This window comes from Pogona vitticeps, chromosome 4 (genome assembly GCF_051106095.1).
Source record: "Pogona vitticeps strain Pit_001003342236 chromosome 4, PviZW2.1, whole genome shotgun sequence".
Classification (NCBI taxonomy): Eukaryota; Metazoa; Chordata; class Lepidosauria; order Squamata; family Agamidae; genus Pogona; species Pogona vitticeps.
This window is the reverse complement of record NC_135786.1, coordinates 113,240,554-113,259,380: the sequence shown is the minus strand read 5'-3', so window position 1 is coordinate 113,259,380 and position 18,827 is coordinate 113,240,554. Positions and strand designations below refer to the sequence as shown.

At 41.9% G+C, this 18,827-nt stretch overlaps 1 protein-coding gene across 2 annotated transcripts; it reads left to right on the top strand.

Moving 5' to 3' along the window:
• On the top strand, positions 1–15,279 carry TSEN15 (tRNA splicing endonuclease subunit 15). Of its 2 annotated transcripts, XM_020795102.3 has the most exons (4): positions 1–266; positions 6,328–6,409; positions 7,330–7,465; positions 12,878–15,279. In XM_020795102.3, exons 1-4 carry the CDS (start codon positions 42–44, stop codon positions 13,086–13,088), a joined length of 654 nt encoding a protein of 217 aa, XP_020650761.3. In that variant the 5' UTR covers positions 1–41; the 3' UTR covers positions 13,089–15,279. The 2 variants fall into 2 exon arrangements, with proteins under 2 accessions (XP_020650761.3, XP_072854229.2); XM_072998128.2 differs by lacking the exon at positions 1–266 and having other exon boundaries at positions 289–6,409; positions 12,878–13,716.
• Positions 15,280–18,827: the final 3,548 nt, after the last annotated feature.

Below are 18,827 nucleotides of genomic sequence, written 5' to 3'. Positions count from 1 at the left end.
TTTAAAGCGCCTGCCTGCTTGATAGAGGAACCTTACAGTTCATGAGCGTGTTCTGCAGAGGACTTCTAGTGTTGAGACACCGACCGGAACGAAGCTCAGTTGCACGAGAATGCGGCATGGAAGCCTCGGGCAGCCGGTCCGGGCTTCAAACACCGGCGGACGGTGCTTCAGGAGCGCGGGGTTTTGATTTGTCTGATCAGGAGAAGGAAGCCTCAAAGGCCGGGGGACGGGCGTCGCGAGGGAACTGGCTGGGTACTCATCCTACGGTAAGTGATCATCCTACTGGGAAGTGCTTGCTTGCTTGCTTCCTGGGGGCGGGGGAAGAAGCTTCCTCACCTTGCCCCTCTGCAAGGCAATTCCCCCATTAGATTATTGGTGGCTATCATTTGAGAAACTTACTGTGTTTGCCACATCCCTGAGCGGTTTTTATAAATAACCGGTTGGCAGCTCAAATTGAGGGTTTTTATTATTCCCTGAGTGCATTTGTTCCTTTGAAGTTGGTGGGATTCTTTCAGCTGTGTCTCCAAACGCGCACGCGTCACGTGAAAAGGAGTGCATATTTTGATCCATTCCCTATTAAGAAACTTTCTTCGCTTTCAAACAATGGCTAGAGCTGGTTTTTGCCTTCCTGGAGGCAGGATCTTCCTTGAACCACAGCGTAGGCATCTAAAATTTATTTGCTTATTTTATTTAAAATATTGTACCCCATCTTTCTCCTTGAAAAGGACCCAAGGCAGCTTACCACATTGAAAGTCAATATTTGAAGTTGAAAACAATGAATATACAACAGTGATTAACATCATGAAAAGATAATATTTAAAGCTAAGAACAATGAGTATAAAGAGGCATCTTACATCATTAAAAGGCAGTATTAAAGGTAAGAACAATAAGTATAGACTCTGAGAAATGAAAAACAAAAATAGAAAACACAAGTACTGTAGTACTAAAAATCCAGTCAAAGCAGTAATGCATAACAGTCTATCTAAAAATCACACACAGGTAGCTAGTTGATGAGTGAAGGCTTGCCTGAAGAGAAAGATCTTTGCCTGCTTGCGAAGGAATAGCAGAGATGGGGCCAGTCTGGCCTCCTGTGGGAGGGCGTTCCAAAGACTGGAAGCAGCAACAGAGAAGGTTCTCTCCCATGTCCCGATCAGATGCACCTGTGAAGGTGGTGGGCCCAAGAAAAAGGCCTCTCCTGATGATCTAGTGTGGGCGGCATATAAGATAGATAGAGAGAGAGAGAGAGAGAGAGAGATAATGGGAAATACTGTCTTTGAGACAGCTTGGACCCAGGCCATTTAGGGCTTTATAGGTTAAAACCAGCACATGAAATCATCATCAACAGCAATAATGACAGAGGGCAGGGGGAGTCCTAGAGGAGACACTGGAACTTTGTAAAATTCCCTTCACAGAGAAATAATATTAAAGGTGGTTCATATATAAGCCCTTCTGAATCCTGCCTGCAAGCTTAAAATGTAAACAATGTGCAGAATGCTGAGCCACCATTACAGTTGGTGCTTCTCAGCCTCCAAGACTAACAAGTTAAAAAATATATTTCCACTTGCATTTTCATTAAAAAAAACGTGTGTAGATGGTGTCCAGAAGGGGAGATCCCTAACCACTCCGGGGATAAACAGTTCTCTAGTATTGGTAATAATTTCTTTTGTACCAACTGAAATGTGCAAAGATTTAAGAATGTGTACATAATAACATGGAACAGAATCCCACTGGTAATTGATTGTGTATTAAGGGCTTATTCCTGTTCCTCGGAAGAACAAAACATTGTTGATGTTGGCACAGTGTTACTCAAATTCATCATGGCTATACAGTATATTAGGCTTATGATGGCAACAGTTTGGCCTTCCAGATGTTGATTGGCAACTCCCACAATCCCTCATGAGTTGTACTGTGTCAACATCTGTAGGGTTACATGGGGGGGGCGGAAAACAATGGAAGATAATTTTTTTCTTCGCATAATACTATATTGCCCAAGTTAATCTAACTAAGCTGAATGCTGGGAATTTCTGGAAAGATATAAAGGAAGGACATCTTCATAGAGTGCATAGTTATGCTATGTGGGATACATGTGCCCTGTTGGATGTTGTTAGACTGTAAGTGATCCATCTCTGGAGCCATATATTGCCTACAGGTGCAGTATGGAGGTGATTACTTTAAAAGGCCTAATAATGGAGAATAAAGCTACTAGTTGTGTTACTAATCACAACAGTTGTATATTATCTCCAGAATCAGAGGTGCTGTATCTCTTGAATACCAGTCATGAACAGTAGTGGAGGACAGCTATTCCTTTCTCGTTCTGCTTCTGCACTTGCAGATAATCACAAATAGTATGTATCTGACTTGTATTAGGAGAAACTGGACACTGCTGTATTAGATAAGTCTTCGATCAAAGGCGGGCTTCTTACAGTTTTAACCAATCTGAATGAAATGGTCCTGCAAATGCTTCCTTACATCATGCTGAATTTTTTGTGATGACACCCTACTGACTTATATGGATCTTTGAGTATGAAAGCAATAAGAGCTCAATGAATCCGTACAGTGTCAGAAAGCTCTCATGTTCATCTCGGCTAAATATGTTCTAAAATTTGTTGACTGATAAATTTTAGTAGGTTATAGGTATTTTACTACAATTTATTGGTCAACAACAATTTTTTGGAAGTCATCTGCTTCAGAGATAAAATGGGCTATTTGTTATGTATTTTGATGTACTGAATTTAAAATTTGACGATTAAAACAGCTGATTGGCTACTGTTTCCAAGATAATTAAGTTTTTACATTTTGCATCTAAGCATGTGTAGACAGGAACATTTTGATCATAAATTTTAAACCCAGGTCTTTTCTTGTGTTTATGATTCTTTTACATGATAATATTTCACCTGTCCTGTTTATGTAACACTTTAAAATCAGCAAAAGGATTCTAAACATAAAATGTATTATGAATCAAAAAGCCAAAACATGATTATGTACAGTTTAGTTCTATTCAATGTCTACTTGGTGCTTCTTGGCTTGTCTCTTGTAGTCATTAAATGGAGCATCTCTTGTCATTGTCCAGCAGTAGTCTGCAAGCATTTGTGGGTGGGCTCCATTTGACCTGATAGCATTTCTTATTTGTTGGAACATCATGGTGAAATTGCTTGCCATGCTCATTGCTTACTGCTCCGCAGTTTGGTGGAAAAAAATCTAGATGAGAGCATAGAAAATGTATCTTCTGTGATACAGTATGTTGAAACCAAGGTTTTTGTATGCCTTGAGGAGGTTTTCCATCAACAACTGTAGTTATCTTGTTGTTTCTGATAAAATTTATTGCCACTATCTGGAAAGCTTTCCATGCTGCCTTTCTGGCAAGGAAATTTTCCACGGAGGTACTGTACTTGAAGACTGCTTGTATTTTGTCCATGACCTTGACAGAGTTCTTTGTCAGATCCAGCTTGATGTGTAAAAGTGGTAACAAAATCTTCCTTGATTCAACAAGTGGTGGATGCGCAACGCTTTTCCTTCCATACTCCAGTGACTGTTTGAGTGGCCAGTTTATCTTGATGCAGTGAGAATCTCTTGCACAACTATCCCATTTGCAGAGAAAACAGCAGTGCTTTGTGTATCTAGTTTGCAGACCAAGCAAGAAGCAACAACCTTCACATCACCACAAAGCTGCCACTAATGTTGTGCATTTATGCACCTTAAAAGTTGTTTCATGTTGTCATATGTTTCCTTCTTACAGACTGCATGACCAACTTGAACTGATGGCAAAACATTGCTGTTATGCAGCAAAACAGCTTTAAGACTCTGCTTTGATGAATCAATAAACAGTCTCCATTCATCTGGATAATGTTGAGGGCTGCCATCACACTGTCGATATTGTTGCCGTCTAAAACTGTTTTGCCTAAAAAGCAAGTACTGTCCAAACCTAGTCATAGATATATTAATAGATCCATTCAAAGATGTATTTTAGTCATTTCTGGTTTAAATTGAGATATCTTCCCTTTATAACTCACTTATCCTCCACCGTTCCCAAGTCAAGGGTTGTATATACTGACCCAATAGAGCCAATCAACAATTTTTAAGCATCATTTTCATTCTCAGTGACTCAGAATTAGTAAAGTTCAACCACATTTATTTTCGAAGCATTTTCGCTGTAGACCAGTGTTATAGGTATTTTGGTTGGCTGGCTAACCCAGTGGTTTAGGTCTTTGGTTGTGGAGTCAGAGGTGGGGAGTTTGATTCCCCACTTTGCCTGCTGGGAGAAGAGCCAGCCTGTGTATTCTTAGAAGAGCTGCACAGTCTCAGGAATGGGAGATATAAAAGGAGAGGTGGACTTAATACCGGGGGTGGGGGGTGGGAAATGATATGGGTAGAGGACCCTTAGGCCAGTAGATGGGAGATGGTACGAGTTCCCCAAGAGGAAGCTGATTACCGGCGGAGAAGGGGTCTGCCGCAACATCCTTCCTATTGGGGAGAGTCTGAGGCCAGAGAGTGGCCCAGGCAGCTCAGGGAGGAAAAGGATGCGGTAGACGAGGAGGAGTGTCAGGCATGGCGTCTAGAAGATGCCCAGAGGAGGGGCTACTTAACGGACCATGGACCCCTCTACGAGGAGAGGAAGACCATTATGGGACGGAGGTGCGAGATGAGGAGACCACCCCATGATTAAACCCTGAGTTGGAGACTTGTGAGTTGGAAAAAAGTAATCTGTTTTTGAGAGGACTTTGGGGTGAGTTGAGCTGTAACCCCTTTGTTAAAGACGTTTGGATGCCCTCGCCGGACCCGTTGGCAACGAGAGAAATTAGAGAAACTGAGTTTGGGCAAAAAGATTTATTGTTATATATTCCAATAAAGAGTAGTTGTGATTTTTCAACACAAGTGTCTCCAGAGTCTCAGTTAAAAATAGGAGAGGCAAAGTACGAACCCTCACATAGAATACTAAAGAGTAGTATTCTGTCTGAGACTGCTTAACTATTACATATTTTTGTCAAGTTGTGTAACTGTGCTCTGATATGATTTTTAGTATAATAATACTCTTAGGAGTTTGGGCATGTTGAAAAAGATCTTATTTTGCTAGTTGCGTAAGAGAAATAATTGGGGATCTGGGAAAGTATTAAGTTTATTCAAGCCTATAAAATGCTAACTTTGCAACTCTAATCTTTTAGATTTTTTATTTTAATTCTAAAGGTACAGAAGGAGCCAGATCTATAAGCTGGTTGAAGCATTGCACTGTGCTGTATGCAGGCAAAACTTGCTAAACACCTGCAGCAGGTAGACATTGTAGGACTATAATCTTTGTCACCCCTTTCCAGCATGGGCAGTGGTGAGACATGGAAATTGCAGCCCGATATCATCTGAAGGGAGAGTCACATGTTCTGTTTGCATATTATGACTGCCATGTGTCTGGGATCTTAATAGGGGACTATGTATTCAGTCCTAAAGGGAATGTGTGAACCTGGAGAACTTTAGCATTTGAACGGTGGTGTTCCAAGTCCCTGTCCAATGGCCGTGTTGGTTAGAGAATTCTGGAAGTTGTAATTGAGAAAAGTAACTCTTCCACATCTTTATCTAGCAAGCATGAAGGAAACTCTGTATTAAGGACTTACACAAATTTGGAATCTGGTCTTCTGTTTATGCTTTTGTACAATCATCATCATCTTAGAACTGCAGGGCATCAAGTCCAGCCCCTGTCAAAGAGGCTCATCAAGTCCAGACCCCATCGAGGAGGCACTGCAGGGAAGTGAACTCTGAACCTCTCCTCAGCCACTGGGTTATTCAGCAGTTCTATCCCCCTCTTTCACTTCCAGCTCAAGCCGGAGCTTCTGGTTTGTTTAGCTGACAGCACCAGGTCCAGCAATGGGCATCAGAAGCCTTCATCAGATCATTCCAGTGCAGATACAGCAGCTACCCACAGCCTTTTTCTGTGTCATGCATTGACCCAAACACACAAGTGGAGCAGCCCTTGTCCAAAAGGTTTAGGACAGAACTGGGCCGGTTTTATGAACAACCAGCATTGTTAAATCATTTTCTCCCTCCCTGAACACTGAACCCAAACTTTTAGGGGACTGTTTTATTGGCATTTTTAAAAACATGACTTGCAAGTCTTTTAACAGGCTTTGCCTGGCAATAAATCCTTTTGCAGGCTTTTCCCTCACCACTTTTTTCTTGGGAAAAGAAAGGTATGTGTCATGCTTTCTTGGGGTTTCTGCCAAACGTTTCTGGGAAAATACTTCCAGTAGAATTATAGGCACAAATTGTCTGGCATTTTGTTACGTACGGTATAATTCCTCCTATGTAGCTTTTACATTCATTGCTTACATTTCTGTATTTCAGTTCACAAAGATGATGTCATTGGATGTGGCTGACAGCAGTAGTGTGTATGCTGCTTTCTTAGTGTACTTAGACCTCTTAGAAGGTGAGTTAGTGGGGATATTTTTTTATTTATTCTCTCTCTCTCTCTCTCTCTCTCTCTCTCTCTCTCTCTCTCTCTGTGTGTGTGTGTGTGTGTGTGTGTGTTTTAGAACAGTACCAGAAGGGCCGGTGACCTCCGTCAAGTGGTTAACTTTCCTGAAAGTTCTCAGGAGATATTGCTCTCTCTCTCGCTGGAAAAAGAGGCAAGGGCAGGGGAATGGCTGTCACCCAACCTCCCTGTATTGGGTGCTGCAGTGCTCATCGTCCACAAAGGCCAGCACGGATGTAGATTGTGTCTCCTCTAACACGTAGCATTTTAAAAAGCCCGTAGAAACGCATTAAAACCTGTTTAATGCGTTCCTATGGGCTTAAAACTCACCTTAAAGCGAAGATCCTCCATACGGCGGCCATTTTCGCTGCCTCTTAAGTGAGGAATCTGTCCCTACACAGAGCGGGCAGCCATTTTTTTAACCCGGCAGCCATTTTGGAACCACCGATCAGCTATTAAAAAATCATTGCTTTGCGATGATCAGTAAGCGAAACAGGGAACTGATCATCGCAAAGTGAAAAAACCCCATTTAAAACATCGCAATGTGATCGCAAAAACTTAATCGCTATGCAGTTTCATCACTAAATGGAGCGCCCGTTAAGCGAGGCACCACTATACTTTGCAAGTTCACTCTTGTGCACAATTTACACACACATGCCTGCATATACAAATTTGCAGCTTCCAGAAGCCCCAGCCAGCATGGCCAGTGGTCACATATTCTGGCAGCTGTAGTCTAATATCTGGAGATCCATGGTTGGGAAACACTGAGTTAGAACACCGTGTGAGCACATAACTCCTTAAATGGAAACACTACTTACTTTTATTCTGGTTTTAGTCTATTCTCTTTTTGTCATTCTGTCTGATACACCCTTTAGTTCGAAACTGGTATGAGGTGTCCTTCTTTGGACTAGCAGAATTCCAGCTTGTGGGCCTTCGTGGGCGAGAGAGAGAAGCCGAAGATTTTCAAGTGGTGATGCCAACTCCTGTCCACGTGTCTTTCAGCCACGAGAGGTAAGCAGGTATCCACAGTGGATCTGGTTTTGAGTTCAGAGCCAACCAAAACAAGGAATGGCAATGCTCATGGCTGTTTTATATGCTTTAGTTTAGCTTGGCAATGCGTGGTGAAACTCCAGAAGCAGCCTTTGAAGGTTGCTTAGAAACTTCCTGTGGTTCAGAATACGACAGCTGGATTATTAACAGGAACTTACTAAACACACACATCCACACACACACACACACACATCTAGCTGGTCTGTTTTGAAGCCTTCCTTGGCTAATGCTTTGTTTTCAAGTATAGTACTGAGTGATCCTATTGACTGTGAAGCCCTAAGTGACCTGAGGTTAGAGTATTTTGAAGGACTACCTTCTCCCATGTGAGTCTCTCTGTTTATCAAGATCCTCATTGAAGGCCTGCCTTTGGATGTTTTCACCTTTGGAGAATTGCTGGGCAGTGAGTGCCCAAGAGGGGAAAAACCTGACACCGTGGTAGTGCCCTATTAGTGGAATGCTTGCCCAAGGAACTTGTTTGGCACCATGGTTATGTCTTTTTTTTCTCCCAAGCAGGTTAGGATGGGTTTCTTTTCTACTTTAAATTTGGGGGCTAGATCCAAATGTTTTTCACAGCTAGAACCAATGGAAACCTCTGGAAATGGTGACTTAACAACAAGTGTCATTTGTTCAGGTGGACTGCTCTTACTGGGACTGCCATTTGGATGTCAGCGTTGGCCCTTTTGATGATTTAAATAAGGAGATTATTCTGCTTCTCTGTCATTGTTTTTCTTTGTGGTGTATTATAGCTTGTTGTCTTAGGAATTTATTATGGTTGTTTTATATCTCACTGTAAAGTATCTCAAAAGCCTATTGAAGTAGAACATCAGTCTATAAAACATTTTGTAAATAAGAAACCAGATGGGTTGCTGATGTATTTCAGTAGTCATAGAGAGATGGGGTGAGAATTTGGCCAGAGGCTCTTGACTACAGTAAGCCCGATGTTTTTAAGCGGATCCATCCTTTCTGGGTGAGCACTCCACACTGCTCTCTTCTGCTGAATCTCCCTCTCTTCCCTCCAAATGAAAAAGACTCATCTTGGGAAAGAGGAAAGGCTAACTGGCAGAGAAAGAGAAGGAGGAGGTTCCATGAAGACTTGAAATGGCTGTCTTTGATGGTGATCCAGGGACAGATGGATTGCCTTTTTCCCACAAAAGAATCAGAGGTTGGATTAGAAAGCCTTCCAGTGTCCTGGCAGGAATTTATAGCTATGGATCTGATCTGCTGTGGAAGAGGTGCTTTAATGTCATTTGTATATTGCATCTGGCCTTCAGGGAGCCTTTTTCTACCACCCATTTGCTTTCTCTTTCCTCAAGGTGAGTCCCTTCCTCCCCCACTATGGAAAAAAATTTTGTTGGGTTTTGTCAGTGTCCATGAAATAAGTCTTAATTTTTAATTCCTTAGATATTTATAGAAACATGTTTTTTAATTACTTGAGGATACTATGCAGCACAAACTTTTTCTATTGGTTTCATTTGTGTAGTGTTTCCACAAACCCACACTCTCTACTCTGTCTTTGGCATCTGAACTGTATTAATTACACTGAGGCCCACTCAGTGGCTAGCTTTCTAGTAGGACAGATATGCAAGCCTGCTGCCTCTCTATCTGTTCACTCTCACTCTCTTTCTCTCTCTTCAAAACAGCAAATTAATTCTGTGGTCTAAACCTTAATATAGCTAAAATGGTGTGCCCACCCACATGAGAAGGGGCCCGTTTCCCACTGGGTATTGGGGTCTAGTGAATATGGGAACTGGCCTGCTGCCTCATCATATATTAGGTTTGTTCGCATAAGCCTGTGAACAAATTTGGCTTGGATAACTTGTATGGACTGAAAAAAGCAGTGTGCAAAATAACCCTTTTATTTGTACTCATGTGGCCAGTTTAAACATTCTGTGCTGTCCCTGCAGTACCCTCCCCTCCCCTCTCTGTACCCGGTGCAAAATTTGTAAGTCTCGATGTGGCAGACAGAGAATGAGTTCCCCGTGAAATTGTTTTAAGGGCTACAGCAGTTTTCCCCAAGCAGGTGCCTTATAGTTATGTTAGGCTAAAACTCCCATCATAATTAAGGGTGGTGGACTACAGCTCCCATCATCATTAAGCTCATGCTGACTGGATGATGAAAACTCAATCTGAAGAACAGTACATTCAGAAGGCTGGACGGCAGAGTACCAAATGAAAAAAGTAGGGAAGATTAAGGGGTGTGACCCATGACGGGGTGGGTGGGAATAACAATACAAAGACAAGAAAGATTTAGAATTCTGAAATCTTTCACAAGACTTCTTCGTAAACATCCCCAAGGCGGGAGTTTTGGATGCCAGAATTACTAACAAGAGGCTCTGCTCTAGTGTTTCTCAGTTCAGTCTGAATCCTTGGCTTCTGTGTGGGAAACCATAGCAAAAATCTGTAATTACTGCCAATGAACTTCTCAGATGAAGAACACATGTCTACCTTCAAGTTCGTTTTTGAGCAGTAGGGAAATAAAAGTTGCACTAACACTGACATCTTGTTCTGGCAGGGTCAGTATCGTATTAGCTCATCTCTGGCTGCACAGGAGCCATTAGCAAGCAGCTTGGGAACTCTCACAGCAACAAACGGAGGATTGCAAACAGGTTTTGCTATTGGCTCACGGCAAACACGGTTACCCTTTCTTATGGGACTGTTCTGAGACAAAAGTAGTAATCTTACCATGCATACTTTATTTCTATATTGTTATTTTTATGTGTAAAGATCAAAATATTGTGGAGTAAATTGTTCTGATGGGACGTGGTGGCGCTGCGGGCTAAACCGCAGAAGCCTGTGCTGCAGGGTCAGAAGACCAAGCAGTCATAAGATCGAATCCATGCGATGGAGTGAACGCCCATCGCTTGTCCCAGCTCCCGCCAACCTAGCGGTTCGAAAGCATGCAAATGCAAGTAGATTAATAGGGACCACTTCGGTGGGAAGGTAACGGCGTTCCGTGTCTAAGTCGCACTGGCCATGTGACCACGGAAGATTGTCTTCGGACAAAACGCTGGCTCTATGGCTCTATGGCTTGGAAACGGGGATGGGCACCGCCCCCTAGAGTCGAACACGACTGGACAAAAATTGTCAAGGGGAACCTTTACCTTTACCTTTTTAAATTGTTCTGATACCAGCATCTGTTTTAACTCTTTCAAAAAGAGCTTAGAACTACGATTCTGTACACCGAACAGGGAAGTAAGTCCCATTCTCAGCAGACGTTTGTAGGATTGCCTGGAAAATTGCAAAAGGAGTTATAAGATTAATGATAGGCTTCGTTTAAGTTAGGCTTGTGCCAGTTACTGTATATTTCCAGTGGTATCCAAGGCAGGACTTGGGGCAGAAGTCTAGGTCCCAGAACTGGCCTCACAGGAGGGTTTGGAGTCCCATCTTTCAAAGTAGGCATAAGACCTGTCCTTGCTGGATAAGACGCCCCTCCCCACAAACCCACTAAGCCCATGGGTTATTTTACTGCACCATTGTATACATGGGAAGGGGCTGTAGGAAAAGGTCTCAAGTTCAAATCCTGGCAGGGCTTGAGAAACTCTTTTCCAAAAACCCCGGAGAGTGTTGTCAATCACTGGAAACAGTACCCGGAGAGGTGGACCAATATACTGACTCTTGTCTAAGACAGCTTTCTGTGAGGGCCAGTTGGCACTGGTCTTCAGAAGGGTAAATGCTAGAAATGGCAGGTCACAGTGGAGAGAGTCCCTCTGTCTTCATCTGCCTCTCTCTTGTTGTTGTTTTCATACTTAACCCCACGGTGCTTTTGAAGTTGAAATCCTCTTGGCCTGTGGGGATTAGTTTATCAGCTTGACGCAGAGCCCATCAGTATTCCCATTCATGGCAGATGTCCTATATACAGTACCTTCTGTGTAATGAGAGATGAAGAGCTTCACGGTCAGATTCCTTTCTCTCTTTCTTTCACAAATAACTTCTGTAGACATAGAGCTCCTCTGGAATTCTGAATCTGGCCCCTAACAAAGATGCCTTGAGGCATCGGAAGCACCGACTTCCTTAATTCCAGAGATGCATTCCCTTATAGAGTACTTTCTAAATCGTATGCAGCACAGAGACGATACGTGGCAACCAGCTGGCATGCTTGCGTTTCAGATAAAATAGCCACAAGGTCTTTGGAGCCATTTTTTTTGTTGCATTTGGGGGACTGATAATAAAGGCCTAAAACTTCTCCCAGATTGTTTCCCGGGAAACACCTTCAAGCATCGTTTGCTGTTTTTTATCATGGAGGAAGGTGCCGAAGAATAATGCTGATGGTCAGTGGATCTCCATTTTGTCACCAATTACACATTGCCTACCCTTCCCGGCTACAGTATATTTTCAGTACAGTATTTGCTGGTGACATGGTGCTGCTTTCTTTGTCAGTTAATTTTCTGTCTGAGGCAAAGTAGCAAATTAAAGTGCAGTGTGCGCTAGACCATTGAGGTGTGTAGCACACCAGGGCAGTCATGTTATTTTGGCCCTTGAGTCAAAAAAGATCTCACAAGCACAGTTCCTGGTAGTAAATCTACAACAACATCTATCCATTTGCAGCACTTCCATGACACCCTGCTGCCTGGGGTGGCCTCTTTGCTTTGCCACAAAAAGGAAAGCTGGTTCTGCCAGTCTTTGTGATGAACAGTAGGGCCCAGATTGCTGGCTGTCTGGGGTCTTGTCTCACTTTCCTTCATCATATGTGATACTAATGTGCAGATCTGTGCAGAGTGAAATAATGAAAAATCCCTTCTGACAATTAATACCAAGTAGAGGTCTGGTGATAAAAACTGTCTAGATTTTTATTTTCTTTACTATCATTGAAGCATAAGTTCTGTGCAGTGGTAGAGTGGGAAAGGCGAAATTGCTTAAAGGGCTATAGGTTTTCTGGATCATTGCCTTATCTTCTGTCACATTTCATTTGACTTCTCTTTGATTCCTGCTTTGCCCCCCAATGTTCATTTAACCTTTCATGAATAGCTGGGGTCAAATGTTGTGCAACTGTGGGTGAAAAAACCATAAAACCGTGATGTAAATCTTCCGCCCTGCCACATTCCAGGTATTCTTTGACTGTGATGAGGTTTGAATTTGCCATGTGGAGTTCCAGTCTCTCCCCCTCCCTGAACCTAGTAAATCCTGCCCCTGTGGGAATGGCTGCGAAGAACTGAAAAGCTGTGCATAGAGAATGCTAGTGGCCAAAGTGACCCAGTGAAATGCAGCTTAATTTTACGAATTTGTTGCGTCTGCAGATGATTAGAACTGTACAGTACATCTCTTTTTAAGATACACAAACTAGGCATTGATTATTAACTTGCTGTGTTTGCTGAATTGCCTTCATGTGGAATGTATAGGAAATAGGTAAGACTGCTGACTCTTTCTTTCCCTCAGGCTGAGGCAGATCATGAAGAGAGCATGCGCTTTGGAGAACAATCCTGATTCCTCCCTGTCCCTAACATTGGCCATAGTTGAATCAGACTCTACAATAGTCTACTATAAACTGACAGACGGTTTCGTAATGCCAAACCCTCCTGAGGATACCAAAGAAATGGATGATAAACAATGGAAGAAGAAGAAAAGAAAGAAAGCATGGAGACACTAGGGAGGTGAACAGCCGTGTCTGCGCTGGTCTGCTTCGGATCCAGATCAGCCGGGAATTAAAAGGTGGAAGATGGAACATCTGTTCTGAAAATCCTCTCTGAGACTTGGAAATTGGCAGGCTATTGAAGTGCGGATCCTGTATGACACTGGAACATCAAAAATGCTATTGACCAGTTCAAGAATCTGTGCTTTCCTCATCTGTAACTTCAAGTTTTCAAACTGTGTTTTGTAAAAAAAGAAAACTTCAGCCTGGAACAAAAGGAAATGCTTTTGTTTCTGTAGGCACCCAGGAGTGCTTAATTTCATAAAGCATTGCCTTCCTCCCCCTTTCTTTCAAATTCCTTTATGCATGCTCCCCAAAAGTCTTCACAACATCTGTTCCATTAAACTGCTTGAATGCAGGCTCCTTGTGGAGTAAAGCGGTGCTCTGCAAAGTTTGCTGTAATTCATGTTCATGCAAGGCAAACCCCACCTGCCCTTTTTGCTCAGAGGTGCTGCAGCTGGGAGAAGATGATCTCATTTATGGGGAACTGCTGCCTCCAGAGCTTTGAAGGGTGCCCTCCCAACTGACTCCGAGTTTGCCAACAGTATTAATAAATACTTTTTGTGCATTTTAAGCCTTCAAAGCACTTCATACTCTCTCAGTGTTTATTGCAAACAATGCTCCATGGTAGGCCCATGTTGTTATCACTACTGTATATGGTGCTTGAGGATGCTGAATGGCTGAGGCTTGTTTAGGGTCGTTTCCTGACTTAATAACTAAGGTGGTGTTTGGAACAGGTGCATATCTTGGTGAAGATGCCTAGAGCAAAACTGTAAGTTACAGACATGCATGTAAAGGTACTTTAGTAACCCATTTATGAATGGGAACACCGTTTCCTGGTGACACATCAAGAGCAGAGAAATTATGGGGCTGAGAGGACATTAAGCCTTTTGGGGGGACACATTCTCCTTTCCTGACCTATTTTTAAGTACCCCCCACCCCCATGAACACATTTTTACTGCATTTCAGATGTGCGAACTTTGTTAACAACACCATCTCTCCATTTAGTAGTGACTAAAGTAGCTCAAAACTTCTTTAGAGTATTTCTGCATCTACTACATACCTGCTGCATACTTGGATAGACACGCCGCTGTCGAATTTTCACCCTCTGTGTCAGGTTTTGGCTCCACAAAGGCTAAAGGCTGCATGCATCCTCCCCCTCAGTTTCTGCTGTAACCACTTCACCTGCCACTTTAGTCTACAACTAACAAAATGCCACCTTTCTGCTTAAAAAACAAAATGTGGAGGTAGGGAATTTGATTCTGCTTTAAAACAAGACAGATCCAGTGGTGTTGGCGATAGCAGGCTTGTGGCCCTATGGGTTAGCAGGGGCATCCACTATATTCCCTACCTCTCCAAGGTTGCCCACTCTTCTCTCCCTTTGCTGTTGTTCATGAATCAAGACATGGGCAAAGGGTGCTTGAATATTCTCTCTTCTAGTATAAACTGTAACAAAGGCTGTGCTACAGCCCTCTCTTGTGCGAGCAGACACTCTTTCTGCCCCATGGGGATGGCAAATGCATTTGGTCAGCTGTCCCTTGTGACTTTGACTCTAGAAAACATTAAGCATAAAGTATATACAGTGGTGCCTCGCTTAACGACGATAATCCGTTCCAGGAAAATAGCCATTAAGTGAAAACATCGTAAAGCAAAATTAAAAACCCCATTGAAATGCATTGAAACCCGTTCAATGTGTTCCAATGGGGTAAAAACTCACTGTCCAGCGAAGATACTCCACACGGTGGCCATTTTCGGTGCCTGTATAGCGAGGAATCTGTCCCTAAGCACAGCGGGGAGCCATTTTAAGCACCCGGCGGCCATTTTGAAAACCTGCTGATCAGCTGTTTTTGATTGTCGTAAAGCGAAAATCTGTTCCCAAAGCAGGGAACCAATCATTGCTATGCGAAATTCCCCCATTTAGACTATTGTTTTGCGATTGCGATTACAAAAGATCATCATAAAGCGGATTCGTCGTAACGCAGGGCAATCCTTAAGCAAGGCACCACTGTAGTGAGCAAAGTTCAGTAAACCCTCTTGCTGTTTATATTGGATGACTTGCTAATATAGGAAACCTTTTATGTGGGTCTGATACATTGAAACATTGAAATTGAAACTGAAACATTGCATAGTAAAATAATATTTATTCTTACTGTAGCTGTTTTATTGACCATTTAAACTTAATGTACACCTTTCTAAATCTTTCATATGGAGCAATTTGTATACAGTATTCTATTCTGTTACCAAATAGTGTCCTACTTTGGGAAGGCAGGATTCTCTGGAAAAGACAATAATAGTGGGAATGGTTGAAAGTAGCAGGAAAAGAAGAAGAGCAAATATGAGATGGATTGACTCCCTAAAGGAAGACACAAGCCTGAGTTTGCAAGAGCTGGGCTGGAGAGGACATTTTGGAGATTGATCATTCATAGAGTCCGCATAAGTAGGAGGAGACTTGATGGCACATAACAACCTTATAATATAATATAATATAATATAATATAATATAATATAATATAATATAATATAATATAATATAATATAATATAATATAATATAATATAATGTGATATCAGGAAAAACCTCCTAACAGAGCAGTACAACAGTGGAACCAGTTACCTCAGGAGTTGGTGAGTTCTCCCACACTGGAGGCATTCAAGAAAAACTTGGATAATCACTTGGCAGATATGCTTTGAATGTATTCCTGCATTGAGCGGGGGATTGGACTTGATGGCCTTGTAGGCCCCTTCCAACTTCACTTTTCTATGATTCTATAATAATATAATATAATATATAATATAATATGATATTGAGATACCATCTCTGTCCTAAGCTAGGCTTATGTGCTCTCAATTTTCATTACATTTTGTCTTTAGTCACATATTTTTAATTATTATTCCAGTTGTTCCCAACTATCACCTAGTTGAAATGCAGCAGCCTTTATGTCTTAACACATAACTCTCTCTGCGTGGCCTCTGACTGAATCTCTCTGTTTTTTCTGGACCCTGCTATTAACTCCATAAAATAAAGTTCACACTCCCACTTGGCTACAGAGCACTACTAGCACTTTGCTAATATAAATAACTAAAATGCAGTGTGAATATGTACATGGCTTCAGAAATAATTCTACTGAACTTTTTATTAGGTAAGTATGCAAATGATTGTAGCCCAAACTCCTTTTAAATGAAAATGGCAATATAATGTTAAACAACACTAAATATATATAGTATATTCTATGCACATCATGGCTTATAGAGCATGTTTGCTGTTTGCTATATGTGATTAGCTTCAAGAGAAATATCTTACATTACATTACTTTTTATTCATATTTTTAGTTTGTTAGATATGAAGAAATAAATTAATTTAGAGTGGCTGATTCTCAAATCTCCCCAGAAGTGCTGCCCAAACATTATTTGTATTATTCATGGATTAAATATTGTCATGGGCTTGATCACATGTGACATCTTAGTTTGGCTTCTCACAGAAAGCTCTATGGATATTGGCTTACCTTTGGGACAGGTTATATAACCAAAGTTTTGCCTTTGGTTTTTTTTCCCACCAGCCTGACTGCTATACCGTGCCTCAGATGTCTGAACTAGCTTCTTTAGGTTGGGGTTTTTTTTTTTGTTCTTTCATTTGTTCATTCTTTCTTTCTTTAAAAGATCTAGCTATAATTATATCTCATTTTCCCTTCCATGAGCTGAAGGTGATGTACAGCCACTTACTTATGGATGGAAGGTGTGTCAGGCTGAAACATTGACTGGCTCAAGGTCACCCAGTGAATTTCAAGGCTGGGGGGGCACTTGAACTTTGACACCCACCCCTCCCAATAGTCTGCACCACAATAACCCTTCATATTGTGAAGTATACCTCAATATCACTCTGTTGATACAGAGGTAAGAACAGCCTGTCTATGTGAAAACTCCTTAAATGATTTTGGTAATCATTAATCATTTGATTCCCTTTGATATGGCTGCAGCGTGTTTTTTTGTTTGTTTGTTTCATTTGAGGAAGAACACCCTCAAATGAGCATCATACTGCTTTTGACAGTACTACTGCAGCATCGTGCACTATGTTGAGCGGTCTCAATATGTGTGTTTCTGTTGAATTGCTTGTTCGAAGTAGTGAAAACTAGTGAGCATTCTAAAGATGCTAAGTATTGAAACATTGGAGCAAATAAAGCAAGGGAAGCATGCAAGACACATCAAAAATGGGGGAACCCCCCAAAAAACAAAAAAAAACCCAAAGACTCATCACAGCACAGAAACATAACCCCCCCAGCTGAAAACCACACTGCAAAAATACCCAGAACAATTTTTCAAAAGTATAAAGCAGCTCCTTACCTTAGTAGGCAGCCTCCTCAGATTGCACACTCCCTAACTGCCGGGGCAAAACATCTACAAAGAAGCAGCCTCGTCCCAATCTACAGCTAGAAATTTGAATTTCCCGCCCTTTTCCCCTGCCTTTTTGTGTTAAGTCAAAGCTCCATTCGCAAGCCGAAGCAAAATTATGTGAACAGAGCTGTTTGTAACTCAAAATGTTCGTAGGTCAAGGTGTTTGTAAGTCCAGGCACCACTGAAGAAGACTTGAATGAGAGGCAAAAATGTGTTGGGCTTTTTAAATGCGGTAAATGTAATCTCATCATACTGAGACATGTTTCTTTAAAACACAAGTAGCCAAGCAAGAAGGGACCTCAGAGTCTTTGGGATGGAGCAACTTAAAAACCAGTCCAGTGGGAGCTACCCTAGAGTACTGTACATGGAAGAGTGTAGGATTCACACAGTGTCCTGTTCTGGCTAAACTCCCTTATTCTGTGACAGTCTACATCAACAGATCTACGAAGGAAACAAATGCCTTCAACAAAGTCAAATCACAGCTTGTTTGTTGTTTCTTCCCATGTTAATTGGCTGTGCGATTTCCAATTCTATGTGTATTGCATTTGGATCTTCAATCACCTAATTGCTGTAATTCACTGCCTAAGTGAGTGGACATGTAATTCATCAATTGTTCTCTTCTTTTTAAAGACTTCCCTCATCTCGTTTGATCAAGATGTATACTCAGCCTAGATGCTTATTTAGTCCTTTAAGCCTGGATTGCATCAGAATGTGAAGCACTAAAAACAACCAAAGTAGTAGAAGGGACCTCAACATTAGAGGTGGGAGATCTTTTTTAAAAAATCTTCCCTGGTTCAGAACAGACAAACAAACCACACACCCACAACCTAAACATGCACACATGCACATGGTGTGGTAGAGCATAGACAAAACCCTAGCTGTCTAGGTGGTGCACACTTTGCTTTGCTTTGCTTTTGCTTTCTCAGCGATGGCAGCAGCCCTTTGAAATGGGCTCCCCGTTTCACTGTGCCTGGGTCCCTCCCTCTCTACCTTTCAGAGGCTGCTTTAAAAAAACTGTTTTAAAAGAAGCTTTCAGTGGCATCCTCTAAGGACTTGCCAAGTTTGCCCTATCATCCAACTATTCCTGCTGCCCTTGTTGTGTTTGCTTTATGCTATTTTATTGTTTGTTCTGTTCGTATTTCTTGATTATTTATTCTTATCATTTAATTACTGCATTTGATTTATTTGTTGTCACCTGTCCAGAGTAGTGCTTTGCACTAACTGGGCAGTATGAAAGTGGGATGGATGGATGGATGGATGGAAGAATGGATGGATGGAAGAATGGATGGATGGAAGAATGGATGGTAGG